Source organism: Acinonyx jubatus, chromosome A1 (assembly GCF_027475565.1).
Source record: "Acinonyx jubatus isolate Ajub_Pintada_27869175 chromosome A1, VMU_Ajub_asm_v1.0, whole genome shotgun sequence".
NCBI classification, from domain to species: Eukaryota; Metazoa; Chordata; class Mammalia; order Carnivora; family Felidae; genus Acinonyx; species Acinonyx jubatus.
Window position 1 is genome coordinate 155244406 of NC_069380.1, and position 20360 is coordinate 155264765.

At 37.7% G+C, this 20360-nt stretch overlaps 2 protein-coding genes across 6 annotated transcripts in view; one reads left to right on the top strand and one right to left on the bottom strand.

The window, feature by feature from the left end:
• The window catches only part of FAM81B (family with sequence similarity 81 member B), a 58473-nt gene extending 55790 nt beyond the window's left edge, over positions 1-2683 (top strand). For both annotated transcript variants that reach the window (XM_015065774.3, XM_027037794.2), the window contains 2 exons: positions 473-668; positions 2384-2683. In XM_015065774.3, the coding sequence (XP_014921260.3) occupies positions 473-668; positions 2384-2517 (330 nt within the window). In that variant the 3' untranslated portion in view covers positions 2518-2683. The remainder of the gene's footprint in view (positions 1-472; positions 669-2383) is intronic.
• Positions 2684-11155: 8472 nt separating this feature from the next.
• The window catches only part of SKIC3 (SKI3 subunit of superkiller complex), an 88036-nt gene continuing 78831 nt past the window's right edge, over positions 11156-20360 (bottom strand). For all 4 annotated transcript variants that reach the window (XM_015065404.3, XM_027037714.2, XM_053224987.1 and 1 more), the window contains 2 exons: positions 18584-18710; positions 11156-16388 (listed from right to left, as the gene is read on the bottom strand). In XM_015065404.3, the coding sequence (XP_014920890.2) occupies positions 16314-16388; positions 18584-18710 (202 nt within the window). In that variant the 3' untranslated portion in view covers positions 11156-16313. The remainder of the gene's footprint in view (positions 16389-18583; positions 18711-20360) is intronic.

The window sequence follows — 20360 nt, forward strand, 5'->3', positions numbered from 1 at the left end:
TTTCTCCTATCACATGCAGAATTCTAGAAACTGCAAACAAGGCCAAGCAAAGGGATGAGCTCTCACACGTGTGAACACAGTTTTAGATACAAAGGAACCTGGTTGGAATTTTCATGTTTAATATGGAAAAGTGAACTTGTTGGGGCGCCTGGGTGGCTCAGTCGGTTAAGTGGCTGACTTTGGCTCAGGTCATGATCTCACGGGTGATGAGTTCGAGCCCTGAGGCTGTGTGCTGACAGCTCAGAACCTGGAGCCTGTTTCAGATTCTGTGTCTCCTTTTCTCTCTGCCCCTTCCCTGCTTATGCTCTCTCTCTCACTCTCAAAAAAAAAAAAATAAATAATAATAATAATAATAAATATTTAAAAAAATAAAATAAATAAAAGTGAACTTGCTAAAAACATTCCTTAAGCTGAAGTACATATCCACCTAAGTTTTCTTTTCTGCAGTTTTATCTCATGATATCTTTTATAGGAAAAGTCTGAAAATAAAATGGAAGAGAAATTACTGAAACTTTCAAGCAAATTAGAGAATTTCGTTAACACAGAGAAACAGGAAGCAGAACTAAGTACAGTAAAACATATAGAAAATAAACTGTCCAAAAAGATGAACCAACTGGAAAAGCACATCTGGGGTGAATTAGAGAAAATTCAGACTGAATATCAATCAGGTGAGCAGACACATTTGATTAAGAACACTAGCTCTTGCTTATCCAATTCCTCAGAGTTGTCTACTTGGAGCTCATGGCCATGGATCAGTCTTGTCATTATTGATATCCTTCCATATTTAATCTCACTTTTCTCAATATCCCATAGAATGTCAGCATGCCATTGGAAGGTAGATAAACAAGTTCACATTCTTCATTCAGACTGGGCAGTGTCACAAGCTTGCCAACACTGTGAGGTTGTTTTTGTTTGTTTGTTTTTTGTTGTTTTTTGTTTTTTTACGGAGATCATAGAATCATAGAATTGTTAGACTTGGAACGTCCTTGAGATCAAGACCTGACTTGTGGTATGTCATGAAATCAGGACTTGAAATAGAATGCCCCTCATTGAACTGCAGGTAATGAGCCTGGACGGATGTCAGACTGGAGACCTGACCTTTACAAGTGAGAGAGAGAGATGAATTAACAGAGTCCGGTATAATGACTGCTTTTCTTCTTAAGGAGGCTAATGGCAGCAGTGTCAAGCTGAGCTAACATCAAAGAGGATTAATTTGAAAGGCTCATCTAATTTGTCAAAGGGAAGGACATGGGATAGGAGCTGGGGAGCAGCCATCTGCCTCCAGTCACAATTCTGAGCAAATTACCAGAACCAGAGGTTCCTTTATTAAAGAAAGTCCCAGCTCATTTTCCATCTTCTAGTTCTCAGAAAAATGCCTGCAAATTCTCTCAAATGTTGATCCTGTACAGAGATGCCTTAAAGGTGTCTTGGGAAGATATTATAGTCTCATTCTCCCCGATGCTCGATGCTCATAGCATATAAGTAAAATTTGCTGCCTGGAAATCTGACCCACACTGCCCCTATCCCCATCTCCCATTGTCAAACCAAAATAATGAATTATCTGGTCAGGAATCACATTCCAAACTTAACTGGCCCTTGTTTTAGGTCCCTGCTTTCTACTTAAATACCAGAGGTTTCATTACATTCACCCATTAGTATAACCCCAGGATGAGCCAAAGAGGAATTTGCATTCTGCTTTTTTTCTGCATTTTACTAACTGGAAGTTCTAGGAAAGGGGAATTTCAAATTAATGGTGTGCTCTTTTATGCCTTTAATAAAAATGTGTTGAGAAATGACTATTTGAAAGGCCCAGTGAATAAGAAATGGGCTGTACCCTAAGAAGCTTGCAGTCTGGTGGGTCTGTGGTCATGAGTGACTAGACCTGCATAAAAGAGAAGGTGCTGGCGGTGGGGGGTGCAGGGGGAACAGCTGGTGGCCACTCCTTAGGTCCCTCAACAGGTCACTTTCTGAGAAGTTTTAAAATCTCACCTGTGTTCTTTGTCTTCAATTTGGTAACAAGGATTAAAAAAGAGATCATCCAAATCTCTTATTAAAGCATACAGAGAGAAGAAAATATTTTAAATTTCTCTCTTGAAATATAGAATTATTTAGTTATGCAATATATTTGGGCAAGGAGAAGGAGAGGAATTGAATTAAATTTTCCCGATGAAGCCAGATACAAGCGGAAACACTATCGCTAATATATCTTCATGACATAGAAGAAATGGGTTATTGTGCATTTTTACGCTGGTCTTAATGGAATTTAATATGCTTTAAATGATGACCAATTATGGCAGAAGCGCTGATTAGCAACTTTTGTTTAAAAAAAAAATTCTAATGCATTGTTTAATTTCAATATACCTTTTCTCATATCCTCTTCCAGGATTTAAGTCAATTCATGACTCTCTCAGCTCCCTCCAACAAATACAGAAAACAAAGATGGATTTAGAGAAATATAAAGTACAGAAAGACCTAAAGAAATTACAGCGTAAGATAGTGGAACTCCAGGAAGTATAAAACTTTTCTGTCATCTTTTTCACCAGCCAATATAGTGGTTTGCTGGCAAAAGTTGGAAAGAAGTTAATATCTCTGGGATGTTGACTGCTTCTTATACCTCTGTATTTCTTATCACCTTTTTCAGGAAATGAATGTGCCAGAAAACCCAATAAAGCAGAGAAGTTTATGATGTCTTCACTAATTTATTAATGAAAAAGTTAAGGAATTTTTTACATACATGCCTTTTCATATTTTTATTTGCCTATAGAAAAGAGCATTCAACAAAATGTACACATACAAGTGAAATGGGACTGGTGTAAACAAACATAAAACGAGGGCAGAAACTGTGGCAAATTGGACCACTTACCCTGTCTACAAAGGAATAGCCACCATGCAGTCCTGGTTCATCATTAATATGCATATAATCCATTGGTGCCAAGATTTCATTTTTCAAAAGAAACTAGAAATCTGGTTTTATTTATTTATTTTTTTAACGTCTTATTTATTTCTGAGACAGGGAGAGACAGAGCATGAACGGGGAAGGGTCAGAGAGAGGGAGACACAGAATCCGAAACAGGCTCCAGGCTCCAGGCTCTGAGCTGTCAGCACAGAGCCCGACGCGGGGCTCGAACTCACGGACCGTGAGATCATGACCTGAGCTGAAGTCGGCCGCTTAACCAACTGAGCCACCCAGGTGCCCTTAGAAATCTGGTTTTATATGAAGCCATTTATAAGCATTAGCAAGTAGTTCAGAACGGTTCTTACACAAGGAGGGAATATCTGTGGGACAGATACAACTAGTAGGCTATATCAAATTGCAACTTCGAATCCAGAGATTCTTATCTTCTAACAATCCCAATATTTATAGCAAGTCTAACTTATTCATATTTAAATGATTGATTCATTGTACTCAAGATGTATCAGAAATATGAGCAAGTAAGAGCTAACTATGCAAAATAAGAAAATACACCAGTTTCCATGAAAAATCATCCAACATAATTTGATCTAGGTGCTAAATTCGGGAGTACTTCAAAAACACAAATTAGTTTCCTATAAAATTAAAATATTTCTAATTTTTCTAGACATACATGTTAAATGTAGAGTCTAGTATTAGGCAATAAAATCATTAAAGGTAAAAATAAGCTATTCATGTCATATACTGTCTGCTGGAAACAAAGACTGTTTCCTTTTTTTAAAAGTTTATTTATTTATTTTGAGAGAAAGAGCGCATGTACAAGCAGGGAGGGGCAGAGAGAGAGAGGGAAAGAGAGAACCCCAAGCAGACTCTACTGTCAACACGGAGCCTAATGAGGGGCTCTAGCTCATAAAATCATGAGCTGAGCCGAAATCCAGTCAGATGCTTAACCTACTGAGCACCCAGATACCCCCAAAGACTAATTCTTAATCACAGAGCTTTCTGTAAATCTGGTAAGAGGACCCTTGCTTCAGACTTAGTCTCCTGCCTTGGTTTAGGGAGAAGTGATAACTTTTTCCCTAAGAAAGTAAAAACTTACCTTCCAAATAAAATTTTGACCAGTGCCCACCTAATTTTTTAGTTACATGAAACATCTCCATTTATTTTTATTAATTTACACAAAGCATCGTGGACTATATTTCACGGGATTTTCATAGCAGAATTTAAGAGTTTAAAATGCAATAGCAAGTATTCTTTGCAAACAAGTGTCATGCTAAGACATAGGGTCAATACCTCAAGTAATACTAATTAATTCTTATAAGTTGATAAGAAAATAATAATAGTGAACAGGCAAGTCACAGAAGAATACAATAATAAATGAAGATACGAAAAGACATTCAACCTATTAAATACAAGTTAAAGGAACCATTTTCATATTGTCATAAATTAAAACAATTGATAATATTGGTTGGCAAGGCTATCAAGAAATGTGCACTCCTATATTATAGGTTAGTCTATAAATTGGTAGAGTGACTAACAGGGCAATTTGGAAACATCTATTAACATTTTAAAATGTATTTATCCTTTGACCCTGAAACTTTAGTATTAGAAATTTATTTTGGAATAAAAAACCTTCCAAAATATGCAAAGATGCATGACCAAGGATGCTCATTACAGCACCATTTGTTATACTAAAACAAACAAAGTGAAAACAACACAAATATTAGGAATTGCCTGACTAAATTAATGATATCACCGATAAAAATGCTATCCAAACCTTAAAAAGAACACAAAAAGAGGGGTGCCTGGATGGCTCAGTTGGTTAATTGTCGGACTTTGGATCAGGTCGTGATCTCGCAGTTCATGGTTTGAGTCCCACGTGGGGCTCAGTGCTGACAGCTCAGAGCCTGGAGCCTGCTTTGGATTCTGTGTGTGTGTCTCTCTCTGCCCCTCCCCAACTTGTGTTCTGTCTCTGTGTCTCTTTCTCTCAAGGATAAATAAACATTAAAAAAAAAAAAAAAAAGAACACAAAAAGATATCCAAGATTCACTGTTAGGCAAAAAAAAAGTAACTTGAAAAGCAATATGGGTATGATCCCACTTATGTCAAAAATTATTTTTAGGGACACCTGGGTCACTCGGTTGGATGTCCAACTTCAGTTCAGGTCATGGTCTTGCAGTTTTTGGGTTTGGCCTGCATCAGGCTCTCTGCTGTCAGCACAGAGCCTGCTTGGGATCCTCTGTTCCCTTCTCTCTCTGCCCCTACCCTGCTTGGCTCTCTCTCTCTCTCTCTCAAAAATAAATAAGCATTTAAAAATATATATGTTTTTAAATATGTTAAACAGAATATGCATACTCTCTATGATGCAAAGATGTAGGAATTTACAACAAACTTAGCCGTGAATGGATTATGAAGAACTTTGCTTTCTACATAAGAATTTATTAATGTTTTACATTAATGTTTCCAGTAAAAATATATTTTAAAAACATTCACCACAACAAATACACTACTAGATTGAAAGAGTAATGCTTTGTACTGAACAAAATAAGTGATTGTAGGAAGGGTTAAATTAGGAATCCAGACAGCCAATTCATCTCACTCATACCCATTTTTACTCTACAGTTTTTTTTTCCTTGTGAGCAAAAATGCTCTAAATTGAAGTTGAAATCATAGCTACACTATTATTGTAACAATCCTATAATCAAGCCAAAGGGTTTTCAGAATGGATCTCTCTCACTGGTGGCGACAGGGTAGTACCATGTAGAAATGAATGCAATGCAAGAGGATAGGAGGGGAATCAAGGGGTCTTCTGCAGTATTCTTGCTTGGAATCCCAAGCCGAGGTGTTCACAGGTGTGCATAGATGCTAGATAACCTGAGAGCTATGCCTAGTGAGAAGGTGGATCCAGGTTTTGTAGGGCTTAAAGCTTATACAGTTTTGATTTACTATTAATGCCCCATCCTGATGAATTGGCACACAAGTCTGTAGGAATATTCCTGAAAGCCATGGCTACCTCAGAGCAGCTGCAACTTACTTCCCTACAGAAGTGACTATGAACAACAGAAACACATCCCTCTAATCCAATGTTTCCCCAACTCAACTTCTCTTTTGCTGGATCCAGACATGCCCATCGCCCCTCCCGGGGTACCTGACGTCAAGGGAAGGGGGGGTTGAGATGATGATCTTAATCACCGGCCTTATCATAGTTACAGTGTCTCATTTCTTCATATTTTACAACAACGTTGTAAACACATTTTTAGGTCTAAGTAAGGGAGGCACCCTGGAACTTAAGAGCCACCGTTTTCAACAAATTCAACTCTGCTCCGGGACCAGTGGAACCCTGGGCCTCTTTCCCTTTGCATCTATTTTGCCATGGATCCATGAAGATGACAAGGACGAACAATCCCCCTAGAGAACCTCAGTATACACTTTATTCTCTGTCAAGCAGCAACACTTAATCCCTTGGGAAATGTCAGACTTCTCTCCCACATATACAGGAGAATGTTTGAACATCACAGAGTCTGCAATCCAGATCCACCCTGTGGACCTGGGGCATATGTTAAGTTATCTCTGAGAGTTCTCAATTTAGGCCCAAACACCACCTAAACAGGTTTGGATAGCCCAAGGGTCCTGCTGCCTCCCAGTGTTTCCTGCCATTTCCTTCCTCTTGTGCAACCTGCTTTTAGGGGTAAAAATCATATGAAATTATTTACACTGAGGACTAAATGGTAATGTTCCAAGTACTTTGCTTCCCTGCTAAAGATGAAGGACAAATGCCTCACCTTATGCTACATGGGTTAACACCTTCTCAGCCCCACAGTGGGGGGACATGCTCACCACCTGATAGACAGGAGAGCAATAAGGCCCTAGGCCAAAAAAAAAAAAAAAAAATCCCCAGAGTTCACTGGACATTAGCAGCTTCCCCATCTTCTACAGAAACTTACCAAATGTCTTCTCACTTCTATCGGTATGATAGCAGCAAGTAACACCCAAAAACATCAAGGGAAAACTATAATATATACCCGTGCATACATATCTGTGTTTTTACCTTTGGAAGATAAGGATCTCCAAACCCATGTGAGATACTACTTTTTACATCTTTGCGGTCTCCATTCATTCATGTGCTAGGCACTGGGGATACCATGTTGAGTAAACTAAACATGGACCCTGCTCTTAGAGAACTTATGATCTAGTGGAAAAGACTAATAATTAAACTTTCCAATACATGGGTAAGGAAAGGGTGTGATGGAGCACCTGAAAGAGGCGTTTAGGAAAACTTGGGGGAATCAGGCAGAGGGATCTTCCAGAAGAAAGGATATCTAAACTGAGACCTCTGCAGTATAAGCAGATGTTAGGCTAGGGAAAGGGGGATAATTGGTTGAGATGGGGGCTCAGGGAGATAGAGCAGCCTGGGCACACACCCGGAGGCCAAGAGACTAGAACACGGCAGGAACTGCAAGATACAGTGTATGTGGTGGGAGGTGGGAGAGAAGGTTTGAGGATGTACATAATGAAAAGGAAGACTGGAGAGATTAGGGGGAGTAGGGTGTCTGATCACAGAGGACTTTATAACTCGTGTTGAGGAACTTGGGCTTGATCTTCGGGGTCCAGAATAGCTTTGAAGGATTTTAATGTTGTTTTTTTTAGGTTTATTTATTTTGAGAAAACAGTGTGTGAGAGGGTAGAGAGAGAGAGAGACATGGAGAGAAAATCCCAAGCAGGCTGCATGCAGTCAGCACAGAGCCGGATGTGGGGCCAAACTCATGAACCATGAGATCATGACCTGAGCTGAAATAAGTCAGACGCTCAACTGACCGAGCCACCCAGGTGCCCCTGAAGGATTTTGAATAGGCAAGTGACTTTATCAGATTTGCGTTTTAGAGAGATCCCCCTGGCTGTAGTGTGGAGAATAGATTACAGATACAGTGTGAGAAGCAAATCTGGATGGGAAAGGGGGGAGATAAAGGAGAAGAGTGGAGATAATTAGCTCAGGTATAAACTAATTGATTTTGAAGTATCTATGGGATGTCCAGGTGGAGGTATCCGGTGGCGAGTGAGAGAGATGACCTGGAGCATGAGAGAGATCTAAACTGAAGCTCTGGCATGGAAATAGTCATTGGACTTCATGGGTGAGGGAGGAAGAGACAGCCTGGAGTTGGGGGAGTGGAGGACATGAAGCGTTCAGTGAGAAACAGAGACCAGGGGAAACCCTTGAGGACACCTAACACTGAGGGGACAGGCAGAGGAGGAATCTAGAAGTTCCTAGGTGAGCATCTGAAGACAGTGACAGCAAAGTAGGAGAGGGAACATCATCTCTTGAGGATTTCAGTCTTCTCAGTGAGTTCCTGCTGGCAGATGGTGTCAACTTGAAGTTCTTCCAGTAATGATTTCAGACCAAGCATTAGATCCCCACCTATTGAAGAGAACCCTGTCCAAAAGTGGGTACATTACACAATGCAGTAGGAAAACAGTTGTCAATGCTTTCCTGACTACCCTTCCAGGCATGAAATAAATGTGTTGAGCCTTCTCAGATGCAGAGAGGGTAGTAAGCCCTCCCAGAAAGAGGCAGGATTATTATCAGGAAAAATATTAAGACTGTTTTGGCCTCTACCCAGTTTGGCATTTTCCTCTCCAGGAGATTAGAGTCATACTCATTTGTGGTAAAGTTGTTATTTCAGATCTTTCCCTTAGTATACAGTCATGAAATATTCTAACTTCAGAGACTAAATTTTCCATAAACCCTTTCCTTGGTTCTGTAACTTCATTTTCAGAAGGTATTTACACGTGACTAACGTTGTGACTAAAAAATGACTGATGTGTTCAGCAGTACGTCAGAAACCAGGTCCTCTTTTACGGTCCCACAGACACAAACTGAGGAAACAGAAAAATAATCCAAACATCTATGCTAGGTCTTGAGGGATTTTGAGGTTTGACAGACCTTAGTTTAAAACCAGAGTCCCACCAGTCACTATCTGTGTGACTTTGGATCTGTTGTCTAACTTTGGAGTCTTAGTTTCCTCACTTAAAATGAGGACAAGACTACACCTACCTTGTAGGTTATTGGAAGAATTAGAAAAACATTTGTTGAGCTATTACCAGTTGTCAGAGACTTCTCAAAGCACTTTACCTGGATTAATTCATTTAATCCTCCAAAGAGATATCTATTATTAAGATGCGGAGAAATTAGGTAATTTTTGTGAGGTTATACCACTCATGACAGGTACAGCCAGAATTTGAACTCATTAGTCCAGAGAAGAGCTCTTAAACATTCTATTATATTGTTTCTCTATATGTAGACCATCTAATGTGGTATTGCATACATAGTAGGTACTGTACTTAATAAATGGTACCGATTACTAATAATAAACAGAGCTTTTGATTTTGATGGGAAAGACAAGTCCCATGGTACTCTTTCATCCAATTCTGATTCAGAGGAGTATCTAAAAATACTTGAGTTTATAAAGGTCCTTGCACTATGTGTGAGAAGAAATACCTTGGCTAGCAATAATTCCAGCAATGGACGAAAGCAGAAAGAAGTACAAAATATAGATTTCTCCTGGAACAAAATTATAATGAGGAAGTATTTCTCTACTTTAAAAGCACTTCTTTCTCCGGTCTCTGGGGAGGGAGGCTAACATAATGAAGAAACATTATGGACATTGACTGGAGGCGGGCAAGGTGCTGATGCCAACATCCTGTGAAGTAGATTTCCTCTGTAGGTTCTGGCCACCAAAGCCTACCCAAGAGCCATTACTGTCAGGTAAAAGTCATTAGTATCCAACAGATGTTTCTCCAAAAAGGTAATGCACCGCTTTCACAAGGGAGACACTCAGGGATGGACTTCAGGTGGGTGGGGCCCATATGGAGACATGTGAATGGGGGTGGACAAAACCTACTTCTGCAACTCAGAACAACTCCATATTGAGGGATCTATCTAGTCCTTATGCCTAAATTCCACTGCTGAGCACTTAAAGGCTTTTACATATTCACAAAACCAACACAAAACCCTCAAAAAGGAATAAAAACGCACCCAGGAACTTTTATCAACTACCTCCTCTGCAGGGATTAGTTGGTAAGTAAAAGAGGTCTTTAAAAACTAAGAAGTGCTAGATAACTAAGACATGAGAGGGCTGAAAGGAAGTTGATGGAAGAGAGATTAACACCAAGGAGAAAACCAAGTGATTTTATCAAGGACTAACTGAAACAATTAGCTCACTGTGGCCTCTCTATTGGAACTTTCTATTAAGTTCAAAATCTAACAAGGGTGGAGCACTCCCTATCATTGCATAGGTTTAAATTTGTGAATAAAGGTAAGGGAAAAATAAGTTTGCCAAGTTAGTCTTTTGGAGGAGGTTCCTTCTAAGGTTCTTTCTAGAATTCAGATAGTGGCACTAGGTAAATGGCAGCCTCAGCATACTATCTGGTAGGGCAACTGTGTCAGTCGCAAAGACACATACCTCAAGTCTTTGAGGTGTCACCAATTTCTTTTTTTAAATATAATTTACTGCCAAGTTGGCTAACGTCCAGTGTATACAGTGTGCTCTTGGTTTTAGGGGTAGGTTCCCGTGATTCATCGCTTACAACACTCAGCGCTCATCCCAACAAGTGCCCTCCTCAATGCCCATCATCCATTTTCTCCTCTCTCCCGAGGTGTCACCAATTGTTAAAAAAATTGAACAGTAGCATTGGAATAGATCTTGGGAGCCTGATTCTATGTGCTTAAGAATATAGAGAAAAGCTGAGCTTTCTTTCTTCTTTTTGTCTGTAAAATTAGCATCTACTGTAAAAAATGATGTGAGAATTAAATGAGGTAATAATGGTGTAAAGAGTTTGGCAAATCATTTAATCTACCCCTGCCTCTAAGTTCTTGGTTGCTGAAGCCCTGGTGGGTAATGATCACCACCCCAGAAGCACAGAATGCTCCTCTGCTGAAGCAAAAGATGGTGCCAAGATGCTCTGTAATGCTGGATCTTATTTGGCTTCGTTAGAAGCTACGTGACTTGCATAAAATCTTATTGCTGCCTACATGTTTCCCCATGTTCACAAAGTACTCACCATTGCTTACTGTAAATCTGGTTCTAGTGAGTTAATAAATTATTCTGAGCCTAGTCCTTGGACAGAGAAGCCTTCCAACCATATATAAATAGCACTTGTTCTGGGGCACTACGGGGCTGGCCTCAGGCAATTCAGAAACAAATACTGAAGCTGCTTATAACAATATAAATTTGCCTTCTCAGCAGTGTATTTTCACTCTAATTTCCTTCTTTGCACACGAAAAATCTTCTGCTCCATCTGGCTTTTCTCTTGTGCCCAGAGATACACAACTCTGCCTGCAAAGATAGAACCTATAACCATCTTTTTTTCTTTTTCCCCACACCACCTGACTTTTTAGGCTAATTTCCAAACTTCTGAAGACAGCAAATAATCCTTTTCTAAAAACTATTTGCACACTATTTCTTGATCTATTGAACAGAATTAAGATTAGGACTTTGTAAACTACTATATAGTGGTTCCCCCCCCCAAAATTCCTGAATGATATTAAACTGTGTGGCATATTTATTCACAGAGAAAGCAACAACCATATTTTGTATGATTAAAGGAGAGGAAATGACATTTAAAAAGGCAGGGTCTTAGAAACTCAAGTTATTTAAGAGTCAGATAATCAATGTGCTTATTTTATTTAATGCGGGTGCTCTTTTTGTATGAAGCGTAAGTATTTGGTATGTAGAAGTCACATGTAATTACACTCAACTATCACGGATGCTGGCTTCCATTAAAATATTCTCTGAGCGTAGGTTTGCTTTCCTGCTCAGTCTTAATACTTGGAACTGATTACCTACTTTTCTACCTCAGAGGCCTCTTTGGAAGGGGGGTTCTACCCTAAGATTGGTAAGCACAAGAGGGGCCCCTTGTTTAGTGGAAATCAGAGGTGCTGCTTCACAGGTGCTGCACCAAGCAATTGATTTCAGTATTTTGCTCCAGCTCACTTTGGATCTGGAAAACTTTGGTGACCTTAGAGCAACATATTGCTGCCATTAGAAATCTAGCTGAAGGCCCTGACTTCACAAATTTACATAAAAATTAAAGGTCAAGACATAAGTTTACCAGTTACATGCCCATTCAGTAGTGAAACTCAGAATGAAACATACCACTGAGGTTCTGGGAGTATAGTTTAATGCAGTTCTTTTAAAGAGGATGAGAGTGAAGTACCTGGTCAGCTACATTGGTGATACTGTACTCTAAGCAGCATGTTGAGTGAGAATAGTTCAGAAACTATTATAGAAATAAACAGCCACACATTGTTGAGTCAAATTCTTATGATGTTTATATTTTCACAGTAACCATTTTTAATAACTCATCATCTTTATCTGATGACCCCTTTTATGACAATTAAGATGGTAATCCCCAATTTCAGTGATCTAGTAAAATTCAGATTCAAAGGAATGCAAATTCATTTTAACAATAGACACAATGGGCAATGTACTAATTTTCTCTGCTGTCATAACAAATTACCACAAACTTAGTGGCTTTAAAACAACATAAATTTATTTCCTTACAGTTCTGTAAGTCACATGTCCAACACGGGTCTCAGCAGGTTACAATCGAGGTCCCAGAAGGGCTGCATCCCTTTCTGGGAACTCCACTGGAGAAAGTTTCCGTGCTTCTTCCAGTTTCTAGAGCCTGCCCTTAGTCCAAGGATGGACCCACTTTCCTCCATCTTCAAAGCCAGTAATGTTGAATCTCTGACCTTCCATTGTCATTCTTTGAAAGGCTCTCCACTTTTAAGGACTTCTGTGATTAAACTGGGTCCACTCAATAATCCAATATAATCTCTCTGTCTCAAAGTCTATACCCTCAAGCACATTTGCATAGCCCCTTTACCACATATTCACAAGTTCTGGTGATTAGGGCATGACACCTTTGGGGACCATTATTCTGCCTACATATAAGCAGAAACAGCAAGATAAACATTTTTTTATTGTCCATCTTCCAGAAAAATTCATGTAATTTAAATGTTTCTTATGATAGGTACTATATACAGGGGAAGTATGTAGCCCAAATGAACTTTTGTACTGATTCAAACTCAGGAGAGATCATGGCATGAAAATTATTTCAACACTGGAGTGATGTCATATGAAACCCAATTTTCATGGGATACTCCAATTTTAGTTATCCCTCTCCTGGCATCATTTCCCTTCACTAAAACAAATAGGTATTTTCAATTCTAAGTCCAAAATAGAAAAAAAAAAAAAGAATTTAAAATGTTTCATAAGAGCTATTTGTTAAAGAGACCCTGTTCTTAAGTTTCTCCAAAGCATTTTGAGGTCTAAATATAATTTAGCATTCATTTTAAAAATTATAGTTGTATAGGGTTTTAAAACACTGCTATCCAAAAAGTTCCTATTCTAATCAGCCAAAAAGAGGAAAAACCCATTATTATATGGCAAAGGGACAGCTAGACACATTGAACGGGCTTTCAGTGCAATAGGTCTTAAGTGACTCTATTTGCTAAACCAAAAATAAACTCTAAATAAGGACATTTTCTGACTTTTTACCTTCTCTGTATAAAAAGTCTTAAAAAACAAATATATGGGAAGACTACTGTACTTGTATCTGATACACAAATATATTTTTCTAATGGAAAACACAATAAAACAAAAAGACCTCTCCTGAAATTGACGGTCAGTTTACAACCAACAGCTGCATGCTACACCTTGTAACAAGTAACATGGGAGTCTGAGAAGCTTTCTATCCATTAGCAACTGAAGTGGAAGAAAGAAGACCTGTAGAGAGACAAGGGTCAACTTTGCCAAAACAGTGTCCACATTTTTTAAAGTGTGCAAAAATGGGAATAGATCTACAAGCCCTTCTCACTCATACATTAAATATACTTCATTTTTGTGTCCGTATAAAACGTCCCAAAACAAGTATCGAATGTTCTATGAAGCAACCAAACATGTAGGTTTTCATATTCATATATTACATATCAATAATATTACTTAATGTTCATCTAATGTTTCATGTTAGTTTAGATAACTGTACCTTTTAATCCCCTGTCCAATTCTGTTCTGTGTAGATTCCTAAGTTAAAGGAAGTTTGTCAACTCATTTTGTAAAGTGAAGAAAGAGTACAGCATTTTAAACTAAAGTTTATATTTTTTATCCTGACTAGAAATTAATGCAAGGACATTTCTAGAAATATGACAAGTGATCTCAAACAAATAGATTGTGTTTTGAAAGTTTAATTATAAGCCAAAATATATTTTTTCCACAGAAAATGATCACCAGATACCAGGCTGGTCTATAAACACCTAATTAAACAATAATAGCCAAATGGTAGATAAAAATTAGCAGAAAATGCACTATAATTCTTAAATAATGAAACACTATGAATGCTAAATATTGACATTTCAGGAAATAACTTTTTATGTAATTTCTCTAAATTTACATATAAAATGAAGGGAAATTCCAGCTACCTTAAAGTTCCTAGACTCTGATAACACTGATTCCATTTCAGGTTTTCTTTGCTTTGAGCATACTGTTTAGCACTATTCTCCTTTACTTACTAGGATTACATGACAATGTTAAAACATTTAGCATAGGTCTGGTATGAAGTAAGCGCTATAAAAATCATACATTTATTATTTGAGCCTCACGATAACTGGGCAGTAACCTGAAGAGAAGGTAACAAAAGAGAGGATGTGTATACATCCATGCAAAAAGAATTACCTGAGATGGTATTAACTATCATCTTTTCGAACCTTCCATTCTAGAAAACCTGGGTCTGAGGTCACTGAAGGCCAGAACTAGGCAACTTAGTCAAAAGGTCACTTAGTCAAAAGGTCACAGGCCTGGAGGAAAGGCTGACCAAATCCACCCTGTAGATGAAAGTAACCTTGTGAAGCAAGTGACACCCCAGAAAGTGGATAGAAAACAAGAAATGACTTCTAAGCATTTAAGCAGATGGATCCAGCCCATTCTGGGATAAGGGCTAAAGTACTTTCCAGAGGAAGCAAGAGGGCATGGGCACCAGAGATCATCTCGTGCTCACCTCTGGCTAAGTCTGTGGGCCAGGCTGTTAAAAGCACTCAATCATCGGTTGTTAGGGTAAAGAAGAGATGAGCAGAGACTGCCAAGTGCCTGATCCTATTAAAGAAAAAGTAAAGGGAAGAATCATCATTGCAGTAATCCAGTGGTTCGAAACCTGAATGAACATTAGAATCTCTTAGGCATGACTTTATAATGCAGAGTCCTAGGCCCTTCTCCTTAAAGATTCTGACTGCATAGGTCTGAATAATGAGAATACTTAGCTAAATTTGGGAATTCATCAAATTACAGTCAGTTCAATAGATTAGATTAACCTTTGGAGTAAAATTTAATTACAGAACATTGTCAATTTATATTATCTCACAAAATAACATGCAAAGCTGACTTAAAAAAACTACACACATGAATTGTACAACCACACATTTTCATAAAACAAATAATATATGTAAATGTCTGAAAACTTTTAAAACCACAAATCCAAAGAGGGCAACATACAGCTTCTTCAGATATATAAAAGGTTTTCTGAAAAAATAAAATAGGTAAATGTGCTTTCAAGTTTTAAAATTTGAAACTTAGAAATTATATCTGATTTTAATAAAGAAAATAAGACACTAGGTTTTTTTTCATTTCAGAAACTTCAAGTCTTTTCATCATAATTGAAGGAACTGCATGATCGATTAAACACTGTCAGCATTGTTTTCCAAAATTCTCCATTAATTTTTTTAATGCAGCCATACACCTGAGTGCTCTGAATTACACAAACATATCCAATGGAGTCTAAGACTCACCAACATTTACATTATGCTTCTTCAACAGAATCTGAGATGAGCCACTAGTAAAACAGACTGTAAGATTATTTAGATGTGATGATGAATTGGTCTGCTGAACTCCAGAGGTCACAGAAGGAATTACATCTTTGAATTTACTTTTTAACAAATAAAATTCAGCGTTGTGCTAATCTGCTTTTGCATATTATTTGGAAAATGGCTATTAAGGCTTTATTGTAGAAGGGTACAAAAAATATCCTATTGTGCCTAATGCAAGATGGAGAAAAGAATGGTTTACAAATTACTGATGACCACCTAAGGGAATCCTGTTTTTTGCTTTCATTATGGATTTCTCAAAATCAAAGATATTTTTCAAATTAAAGTTACATTAAGAGCTTTCAGAAAATTAAATCTCTAGCTTAAGAACTTACATGTCTTCAGATTCAAAATAGGAATGGATGATTATAACTGTTTTTTTGTTTGTTTGTTTGTTTTGTTTTTTTAAATGTTGCTTTGGGGAAAAGTTTTGATTCATTGATTCATTCTTTCTAACAGCTTTTTCTTTGTTTACTATAAAATAATGCACTGTTACTGTGAGGACAATTTCTGATTCAATTCCAATGTTCTTGTATCTCCATGAGTTTTGGCATTGTTTACCAGCACCTACGGGAAATCACATACAGAAATATTAGTATTTTGTTTATTCACAATAACTATAATTAAATCCATGGAAGCCAAGTATGCCAAAAGGCAGCAGGCAATATCAAACAACACAGGAAAAAGGGACTACGTGCAATCCTTCCAGTCATTTTTGCTGAAATAAATTGTTCAGCCAAAGCCAACATCAAAGATAAGCACAATTTATTCAAATGCTCAATTAGTAAAGATGCAACATTTTGATTGTTACCATTGTCAGCGCTGTATAAAACTGAAGGTTTCGTTTGGTGGTTTTGTTCACAATGCTGTCATCTCTAATCCCTTACCCAAAAAGACCATTTTATACACAGAACCGTGCAAGTGATATTCCTCTCCTTTAAAACCACAGTTTAGAATCGAGGTTCTAGATTCTAGGCTCTATCAAGAAACTTTGCAAGGTTTTCACCAATTCTACAAACTAGAAGATTTAATTTCGGTTGTTCATCTGACTACTAAAACTTTTGGTTGTTCCGTTTTCAAACACTGTGAAGGGTTTGAGATTTTGCTCTACTTGCAAGCTAACAAGTTAGCCTTGGATACTGCCAAAAGACATGGCTCTCCTGGGTCAAAAGTTTTTATCAATCATGGTACAATAAACCGCATGAACATCAAGACATTTACATTTGTTTCCCTTAGCCCCTAAGACTCACAGGGGTGACATGTAGGGATGCACATAGTTTCCCACATACATACTGGATCACATTACAAGAAAAAAACCCTGAGACTAGGAGACTTGAATCTTTTTTTTTTGTTATTAATTTTTTTAATGTTTATTTATTTATTTTGAGAGAGACAGAAAGAACATGAGCAGGGAAGGGACAGAGAGAGAGAGAGACAGGGAGGGAGAGAATCCCAAGCAGGCTCCATGCAGAGTCCCACACGGGGCTCAGTCTCATGACCATGAGATCATGACCTGAGCCGAAATCAAGAGTCAGAAGCTTAACCGACTGAGCCACCCACACATCCCGAGACTTGAATCTTTTATGATGGGCAATAAATAGGCCTAACCTCTGGTCTCGAGGAAGACACTTATGTCAGTCTCCCAAGGCTGTCACTATAAAAACATCCTTGAAAAGATGGTCTGGAACAAAGAGCAGTCAGGCCATCTGCTCACAGGATGTTTAGAAATACAAGAACATCATGGAGAATTCCCAGCATTCATACAAGTTCTACCTTTTTGCTTTGCAATAGGATAATTATAATGCGTTTCTCCAAGCATTGTTTTTATTAATATTTCTTTAAGATTATAAGTCTCACTGAAAGGCAAACAGTATTTCAAATGCTGTAAGTATTTAAAAAGCTTCTCATTTATACTCATTGTATTTTGTAAATTACAGGCTCAAGTTATGAGAAAACAATGTATGTTTTTATATACTCTACCTTTTTTTTTTCTTAACATTTATTCATTTTTGAGAGACAGAGTGTGAGCAGGGGAGGGGCAGAGACAGAGTGAAACACAGAATCTGAAGCAGGCTCCAGGCTCTGAGCTGTCAGCACAGAGCCTGACAAGGGGCTCGAGCCCACGAACCGTGAGATCATGACCTGAGCTGAAGTCGGATCCTTAACCGACTGAGCCACCCAGGTGCCCCCTTATTTATTTATTTATTTATTTATTTATTTATTTATTTATTTATTATACTCTACCTTTTTAAAAAGAATTTTAGATATACAAACAAATATGTTTATACATTTAGATACTAGTGCCATGCTATGAGGAGTAGAAACTGTCACATGTATCTTACAGAAAAAACAAGAAGTAAAATAATATTTCCAAAGATAATATGAAGATCCCATTAAATTCTGCTACGTTCAAACTTACCCTATTTGCCTCCAGTGCAATGCTTATAAAAAATACTATAACTAGCACCTAGCACCTTCATCAATACTTTCTTATTCTGCATGACACATTAGGAGAATCTATTTCCTACAGGTTAAATCAGTGGCTCTCAACAAGGGGCAATTACTGGTATCATCTGGCATTTCTAAAGATATTTTTAGTTGTCACAAGTTGGGTAAAGGGAGGAAGGCAGTGTTACTGGCATCTACCATTTAGGGTGGTTAGGGATGTTGCTCAATAGCCTACAACGCCCAGGACAGGAACCCTCACCCCTCCTCCAACAAAGGTCCGAAATGAAATATTGTGAATAAAATTAATGCCTTACATCAATAAGTTCGTAGTCATTTTTGGCATGTAAGTGTCTCAGCAGGTACCAACGTGCAGTTGATACAATAGACTTGGGAAACCCCTGTTGATGATACACCACTCTTTCCAAAAGTCGCCGTGTCTCTCTGAAAAAGAGTTCAAAGCATCTAAATTAACACAAGATATTTCATTTACTAGTCTCACACATATTATCTTTCTCATTCTTTTGCACACATGGTACTGATTACTTCATGATTTTTTTCATAGAATAAAGGTAATAATAATAGCTAACATTTATTAAGTGTTTATTACATGTTGGGTACTATGCTAAGTGGTTTACACATGTGGTCACATTTAATATATTCAACTTGTAAGGTTAGGTTGCTGTTACTATTCCCACTTTGCATATAAGAAAAGTATGGCTCATTCCAAATAGAAGAAGGGAAAGGCTCCTATTTTATGAGCACTTCGGATTAGAGCATACCTCTAATTTTTTTTGAAAACAGATGGAAAACAATTAAGTCCATAAAAAATACAAAGATAATTTACACAAGACTAAAAGTGTATTATATCAGGCTTTTTAGTATATGCTTTAAAAGGACGTATACAATATGTGAACACATATAATAGAACAGGGTGGTTTACAGTTGTGTTCTAAGTTTTTCTTTCCTAATTTACTAGCATCTGTGACTCCAAAGACTTCCGTATTTGTAGAAACAACACAAATTGTAACTTCAGAAGTTTTGAATAGGAGGATCTTATAAGAAGTAACTGGTTTGAGGTAGAAGGTAAAGAACCTGTCTTGAAGATGCTTCTACATAGAAATCACCATATAATAGGCACACACTTTTTTCTTTGAGTCTGTGCTGATTCGGGCTGATTTTTGGTGGTGATCACATTGTGGGATGTGCTAACAGATTACAGGCAGGTGGAGACTAAGGCCTTTAAGTAATCTACACTGAGCTTCAGCAGAAAGAGTTCATGAGGAAGTATAAATTATAGGCTAAAACATTTCTTGGTGAAATTTGCCATACAAAAAAATGACCAAGAATAAATCATAAATGATGCTGGAACTGGTGATGAGCCATTAGTCTTAGTTCTTCCTTCACTCCTATTTTGGGATGTTGATGTGCCCTTTGCCACATATTTATATGATGAAGCTCTATATCTTCACTACCTATCTTGTTCTAGTAACGTATGCTCCTAAATGGCTGTCTTACCTACAGTTGCTTTGTATTATGTGTGATATCCATTAGAGAGAGATATTATTCTCAGAATTTCAAAATATTCTTGCTTGTTTTTTCATCCATATGGACTTTTAAGTAGTTTTCTTCAAATTTATTTCTGACCCCATCCATACCCTCCAATAAAAAGATCACCAAAATTATTATATTTTAATCTCAGAAGCTTCGAGCTTTTCTAGATATAAGAACCACACTATTATAACATGTCTCTATCTTTAAATATTCATTAGTTTTCCATAGCTTATTGCCTTGCATGAACTTGGGTCAATCTAGCCTTGAACTTGGGTTTTTTTGGTTTCTAGAATCCACATTACAATGTTGGTGCATCCTAAGACAGCAAAACTCCCAGCCCTTCTTTACTTGAAATCCTGTCATGCCCAACCTCTCATACTGTATGTACCAAACTATTTTTTGTAAAACAAATGTAAGACTTTATTTTCTTTATATGGTACTAGAACACCTTTCCCAAAGTAGTAACGAATATATGAATAACACCAAGTTTGTTAGACTAACTTTAAATCTGTTTCCTAGAAGGACTGAAAGTGAAGAAAC